Source organism: Coregonus lavaretus (assembly GCF_964263955.1).
Source record: "Coregonus lavaretus genome assembly, chromosome: 2".
NCBI lineage: Eukaryota > Metazoa > Chordata > Actinopteri > Salmoniformes > Salmonidae > Coregonus > Coregonus lavaretus.
In genome coordinates this window covers 451121-458620 of record NC_139989.1, presented here as the reverse complement: position 1 = coordinate 458620, position 7500 = coordinate 451121, and the positions used below count along the sequence as shown (strand labels likewise).

At 52.1% G+C, this 7500-nt stretch overlaps 1 protein-coding gene across 1 annotated transcript in view; it reads right to left on the bottom strand.

Moving 5' to 3' along the window:
- Nucleotides 1–7500, bottom strand: part of LOC311105618 (zinc finger and BTB domain-containing protein 47-like) — a 121221-nt gene that overhangs the window by 71219 nt on the left and 42502 nt on the right. Inside the window, 2 exon segments of the mRNA XM_084147819.1 lie at nucleotides 572–1654; nucleotides 3676–3951. Coding sequence (XP_084003945.1) covers nucleotides 572–1654; nucleotides 3676–3951 — 1359 coding nt within the window.

The window sequence follows — 7500 nt, the reverse complement described above, 5'->3', positions numbered from 1 at the left end:
GTATAACTAACCTGTATGCTCTTCTCACAGTTGGTTTGATGGTGCAGTAGTAGTAGTAGTAGTAGTAGTAGTAGTAGTAGTAGTAGTAGTAACAGTAGTAGTAGTAGTAGTGTAGTAGTAGTAGTAGTAGTAGTAGTAGCAGTAGTAGTAGTTACTAACCTGTATGCTCTTCTCACAGTTGGTTTGATGGTGCAGTAGTAGTAGTAGTAGTAGTAGTGTAGTAGTAGTAGTAGTAGTAGTAGTAGTAGTAGTAGTAGTAGTAGTAGTAGTAGTAGTAGTTACTAACCTGTATGCTCTTCTCACAGTTGGTTTGATGGTGCAGTAGTAGTAGTAGTAGTAGTAGTAGTAGTAGTAGTAGTAGTAGTAGTAGTAGTAGTAGTTGTAGTAGTTACTAACCTGTATGCTCTTCTCACAGTTGGTTTGATGGTGCAGTAGTAGTAGCAGTAGTAGTAGTAGTAGTAGTAGTAGTAGTAGTTGTTGTTGTTGTAGTAGTAGTAGTAGTAGTAGTAGTAGTAGCAGTTGTAGCTGTAGTTGTAGTAGTGTTGTAGTAGTAGTTGTAGTAGTTACTAACCTGTATGCTCTTCTCACAGTTGGTCTGATGGTGAAGTAGTAGTTCACTCTCCAGAAGGAAGCGTTTTCCACACTTGTTGCAGATCTGCATGCGGTTGTGAGTGACGTTCATGTGTTTCTCTAGGTACCAGCGGTTGTTGAAGACCCGGGGACATTTCTTACAGTGGAACTGTTGTTTCTCTTCCAGTCTGACCATCTGACCTACGCTCTCAGGGTTCTGCTTCCTCTTCCTCCCCTGGTGAAGGTTGGCAAGGGTGGCATCACCAAGGGTCTGCCGCATGGAGACGGTTGTGGTGGCAACCGCCAGGGTTCTGTTCATCATAATAGACTCTGCTGGTATGTTCATATCATTGTTCTCCTCCTCTTCCTCCTCTTCCTCCTCTTCGCTGCTGTTCCCCATCTTCTCCTCTTTCCCTCTCTGCTCCTCCTCCCCGACCTCCCCGACCTCCCCATCATCATCATCATCATCATCATCCTCTTCCTTGTCCTCCTCCTCCCTCTGGTCACCATGGGAGCGGGTGAACATGGCAGTGGCGGTGGTATACGTGGCGACAGCCTTGCTCTCTGACCCCTTGGAGACGTTGAGTGTCTGGTTGTTGAGGTTGACCTCTACGATGATCTGCTCCCCGCCCCCCTCCAGCTTAAACAGACCCCTCCCTCCTCCTCCCCCACTCTCTCTGTCCTCTTGTTGGAAGTAGTACTGCTTGGCCTGGGACTGGGAGGAGGCAGGGTGATGCTGCTGGCTCTCTCCAGGTCCGTCCTCCACCCTCACAGAGAAAGGGCTGTTCCCCTCCCGAGTGTACACCCTTTCTAACTCCGCCCTCCCTAACTCCGCCTCCTGCTTGATCTCCCGGTACAGCTGACTTCCAGGGGTCATTGTCATGGAATTAGGGTCACTGAGGCCATCCTGATTGGCCAGGTTGTCTACCGCGGCCCTTAACGATTGGCTGCTGATGAGGTCACGGCAAGAAGCTGCGATGTCCATCATCTGCAGCAGGGTGGCGGCGTTGAGCACGTCTCTGACGCTACGGCTGCTGACCAACAGACGGGAGGTGTAGATGAAGTTAAGGATCTGCTGCAGGCCCTGGGAGGGGACACAGAAAGGGGTTATCAATGTGTTATGTAGGAGTGATCTGCTGCAGGCCCTGGGAGGGGACACAGAGAGGGGTTATCAATGTGTTATGTAGGAGTGATCTGCTGCAGGCCCTGGGAGGGTTAGGGTTAGGGGTAACCCTTTATTTGGATAGTCCCTCTGTAGACACTAGATCAGTAACATCTATCCACACTGAGCAAAAATATAAACGCAACATGATACAATTTCAACTATTTGACTGAGTTACAGTTCATATGAGGAAATCAGTCAATTGAAATAAATTCATTAGGCCCTAATCTATGGATTTCACATGACTGGGAATACAGATATGCATCTGCTGGTCACAGATACCTTAAAGAAAAAGTAGGGGCGTGGATCAGAAAACCAGTTAGTATCTGGTGTTACCACCATTTGCCTCATGAATTGAGACACATCTCCTTCGTATATTTACATTTTACATTTTAGTCATTTAGCAGACGCTCTTATCAAGAGCGACTTACAATTAGTGAGTGCATACATTTTCATACTGGCCCCCCGTGGGAATCAAACCCACAACTCTGGCGTTGCAAGCGCCATGCTCTACCAACTGAGCTACAGGGGACTTATAGAGTTGAGTTGATCAGGCTGTTGATTGTGACCTGAGGGATGTTGTCCCACTCCTCTTCAATGGCTGTGCGAAGTTATTGAATATGGAGGTCCGGATGTGAAGGTCCTGGGCTGGCGTGGTTACATGTGGTCTGTGGTTGGTAGGTCGGTTGGATGTACTGCCAAATTCTCTAAAACAATGTTGGAGGCGGCTTATGGTAGAGAAATTAACATTTAATTATCAGGCAAAACCTCTGGTGGACATTCCTGCAGTCAGCATGCCAATTGCACACTTAATCAAAACTTGAGACATCTGTGACATTGTGTTGTGTGACAAAACTGCATATTTTAGAGTAGCCTTTTATTGTCCCCAGCTCAAGGTGCACCTGTGTAATGATCATGCTGTTTAATCAGCTTCTTGATATGCCACAGCTGTCAGGTGGATGGATTATCTTGTCAAAGGAGAAATGCTGACTAAGAGGGATGTAAACTAATTTGTGCACACAATTTGAGATAAATATTTTCTTTGTGCGTACGGAACATTTCTGGGATCTTTTATTTCAGCTCATGAAACATGGGACCAACACTTTACAAGTTTGGTTTATATTTTTGTTCAGTATATTAACCCTTAACCCTTAACCTTACCCTTATCTAAACCTAGCTGTAACCTTAGCGAGCAGTTGCTTATTAACAGATCGTTTTTTTTATCGTATGACCATCTACCATCCAGGCTCTGTCGTAGCCGGCCGTGACCGGGAGACCCATGGGGCGGCGCACAATTGGCCCAGCGTCGTCCAGGGTAGGGGAGGGAATGGCCAGCAGGGATATAGCTCAGTTGGTAGAGCATGGCGTTTGCAACGCCAGGGTTGTGGGTTCGATTCCCACGGGGGGCCAGTATGAAAAAATAAAAAATGTATGCACTCACTAACTGTAAGTCGCTCTGGATAAGAGCGTCTGCTAAATGACTAAAATGGAAATGTAAATGTACAGATGGAAAATCTGGACTATCTAAATAAAGTGTGACCTGAAGGTGATATGTCAGGTCTATGAATGTGTTATGTAGAGCTTATCAATGTGTTATGTAGGGCTTATGAATGTGTTATGTAGGGATTATGGAAGTGTTATGTTGAGTTTATGAATGTGTTATGTAGGGCTTATGAATGTGCTATGTAGGGCTTACGAATGTGTTATGTAGGATTTATGAATGTGTTATGTAGGGCATGGAAGTGTTATGTTGAGTTTATGAATGTGTTACGTAGGGCTTATGACTGTGTTATGTAGAGCTTATAAATGTTCTATGTAGGGCTTATGGATGTGTTATGTTAGGGTTATGAATGTGTTATGTAGATCTTATAAATTGTTTTGAACGGCTTATGAATGTGTTATTAAGTCCTTATGTGTTATTAACTAGCTAGGTGCCCACTGACCTGGGAGCTGAGGGCATCCAGAGACAGGTCGACCCGGCGCAGCTGCTTGCTCTGGGAGAACAGGGAGTGGAAGAAGGGGCTGTAGGCCGCCAGCACCCCCTTGTGGGCAGAGAAGGTACTGCGCTGGCGCACCAACACTATGTCCACGTCACAGAGGTCAGGCTGGAAGAGACGCTGCTCATTCAACCTGTCCATCAAACAGGTGAAGTGAAGAGCAACATCCTCCACCACAGAGAACTCAGCTGACGGGAAGTCTGATGTCTTCTCTACTATGAGCTGGGGAGAGGAGAGATGGAGGGGGAGGAGAGATGGAGGTGGAGGAGAGGAGGGAGGAGAGGAGAGGAGGGAGGAGAGATGGAGGGGGAGGAGAGGGAGAGGAGGGAGGAGAGATGGAGGGGGAGGAGAGGAGGGAGGAGAGGAGAGGAGGGAGGAGAGATGGAGGGGGAGGAGAGATGGAGGTGGAGGAGAGGAGGGAGGGAGGAGAGATGGAGGGGGAGGAGAGGAGGGAGGAGAGGAGAGGAGGGAGGAGAGATGGAGGGGGAGGAGAGGGGAGAGGAGGGAGGGAGATGGAGGGGGAGGAGAGGGAGAGGAGGGAGGGAGAGGAGGGAGGAGAGGATGGAGGGGGAGAGAGGAGGCGGAGGAGGAGAGGAGAGATGGAGGGGGTGGAGAGGAGGGAGGAGAGAGGCAGGAGAAAGAGAGATGGAGGGGAGGAGAGGGAGAGGAGGGAGGAGAGATGGAGGGGAGGAGAGGGAGAGGAGGGAGGGGAGAGGAGGGAGGAGAGGATGGATGGGGGAGAGAGGAGGGGAGAGAGGAGGGGAGGAGGAGAGGAGAGATGGAGGGGGTGGAGAGGAGGGAGGAGAGAGGCAGGAGAGGAGAGATGGAGGGGAGGAGAGGAGGGGGAGGAGAGGAGGAGATGGGCAGGAGAGAAGAGATGGATGGGGAGGAGAGGGGGAGGAGACAAGAGAGGAGAGATGGAGGGGAGGAGAGGGGGAGGAGACGAGAGAGGAGAGATGGAGGGGGTGGAGAGGAGGGAGGAGAGGGGCAGGAGAGGAGGGAGGAGAGGGGCAGGAGAGGAGAGATGGAGGGGGTGGAGAGGAGGGAGGAGAGGGGAGGAGAGGAGGGAGAGGAGAGCAGGGGGAGGAGAGGAGGGAGGAGAGGAGGGAAGAGAGGAGTTGTTTCTATGACAAACAGATTGCTGATAAAGATGTTTTGTGTTGTGTTCATTACAGAAAGACCATCGTTTCACAAACATAATTAGAGAGAGAGCAAAGAATTAGCTTGGGATTCTCAGATGGAGGATCTTAATTTGATCACTCTTGTTGCTGTGAATTTCCCTGCACAGAAGAAATGCAAACGTGTAGTGTTTTCAAGGTTTAAAAGGATTGTAAAGTTTGTAATTTAGAATGTCAGGCTTGATTTGCCCTAACAAAGTGTATCAACCTCTTCAAAAAAATTTTAATCCACAAAAAATTCACATTTCCTGTAGCTGCAGGATTATTTTCGTGCTGTAGCAAACTGGCTCAAAATAAGATCCTCCATCTGTACTACATTGCTACATTGTCTTTGAGAGGCTACTGAGACAAGGGTACAGACTGCACTGTACTGTAGGGGTCATTCAGAAACCAAAGGTAGTGCTCTGTGCTCACATCTCAACCTCCCTGGTGGGGTTTATTATAGCACAGGAACAGGACACACACACACATCGTCTTTATGAGAGGACGGCCTGGGTAGTACATTGATATTCAGTGCTACCTCCTCCCATGAACTCCCTTTTCCTCCCCCTCCTCCCATTAGCTCCCATCTCCTCTCCTCCTCCCATGAACTCCCTCCTCCTCCCCTCCTCCCATGAACTCCCTTTTCCTCCCCCTCCTCCCATGAGCTCCCTCCCCCTCCTCCCATTAGCTCCCATCTCCTCTCCTCCTCCCATTAACTCCCTCCCCCTCCTCCCATTAACTCCCTTTTCCTCCCCCTCCTCCCATGAGCTCCCTCCTCCTCTCCTCCTCCCATTAACTCCCTCCCCCTCCTCCCATTAACTCCCTCCTCCTCCCCTCCTCCCATGAGCTCCCTCCTCCTCCCCTCCTCCCATTAACTCCCTCCTCCTCCCCTCCTCCCATGAGCTCCCTCCTCCTCCCCCTCCTCCCATTAACTCCCTCCTCCTCCCCTCCTCCCATGAGCTCCCTCCTCCTCCCCTCCTCCCATGAGCTCCCTCCTCTCCTCCTCCCATTAACTCCCTCCCCCTCCTCCCATTAACTCCCTCCTCCTCCCCTCCTCCCATGAGCTCCCTCCTCCTCCCCTCCTCCCATTAACTCCCTCCTCCTCCCCTCCTCCCATGAGCTCCCTCCTCCTCCACCTCCTCCCATTAGCTCCCATCTCCTCTCCTCCTCCCATTAACTCCCATCTCCTCACCTCCTCCCATGAGCTCCCTCCTCCTCTCCTCCTCCCATTAGCTCCCATCTCCTCCCCTCCTCCCATGAGCTCCCTCCCCCTCCTCCCATTAGCTCCCATCTCCTCTCCTCCTCCCATGAACTCCCTCCTCCTCCCCTCCTCCCATGAACTCCCTTTTCCTCCCCCTCCTCCCATGAGCTCCCTCCCCCTCCTCCCATTAGCTCCCATCTCCTCCCCTCCTCCCATGAACTCCCTTTTCCTCCCCCTCCTCCCATTAACTCCCATCTCCTCCCCTCCTCCCATGAACTCCCTTTTCCTCCCCCTCCTCCCATTGACTCCCTTTTCCTCCCCCTCCTCCCATGAACTCCCTTTTCCTCCCCCTCCTCCCATTAGCTCCCATCTCCTCCCCTCCTCCCATGAACTCCCTTTTCCTCCCCCTCCTCCCATGAGCTCCCTCCCCCTCCTCCCATTAGCTCCCATCTCCTCTCCTCCTCCCATGAACTCCCTTTTCCTCCCATGAGCTCCCTCCTCCTCCACCTCCTCCCATTAACTCCCATCTCCTCTCCTCCTCCCATTAGCTCCCATCTCCTCCCCTCCTCCCATGAGCTCCCTCCCCCTCCTCCCATTAACTCCCTCCTCCTCCCCTCCTCCCATGAGCTCCCTCCTCCTCCCCTCCTCCCATGATCTACCTCCCCCTCCTCCCATGAGCTCCCTCCTCCTCTCCTCCTCCCATGAGCTCCCTCCCCCTCCTCCCATTAGCTCCCATCTCCTCTCCTCCTCCCATGAACTCCCTCCTCCTCCCCTCCTCCCATGAACTCCCTTTTCCTCCCCCTCCTCCCATGAGCTCCCTCCCCCTCCTCCCATTAGCTCCCATCTCCTCTCCTCCTCCCATGAACTCCCTTTTCCTCCCATGAGCTCCCTCCTCCTCCACCTCCTCCCATTAACTCCCATCTCCTCTCCTCCTCCCATTAGCTCCCATCTCCTCTCCTCCTCCCATTAACTCCCATCTCCTCTCCTCCTCCCATTAGCTCCCATCTCCTCCCCTCCTCCCATGAGCTCCCTCCCCCTCCTCCCATTAACTCCCTCCTCCTCCCCCTCCTCCCATGAACTCCCTCCTCCTCCCCTCCTCCCATGATCTACCTCCCCCTCCTCCCATGAGCTCCCTCCTCCTCTCCTCCTCCCATGAGCTCCCTCCCCCTCCTCCCATTAGCTCCCATCTCCTCTCCTCCTCCCATGAACTCCCTCCTCCTCCCCTCCTCCCATGAACTCCCTTTTCCTCCCCCTCCTCCCATGAGCTCCCTCCCCCTCCTCCCATTAGCTCCCATCTCCTCTCCTCCTCCCATTAGCTCCCATCTCCTCTCCTCCCATGAGCTCCCTCCTCCTCCCCCCTTCTCCCATTAGCTCCCATCTCCTCTCCTCCTCCCATGAGCTCCCTTCTCC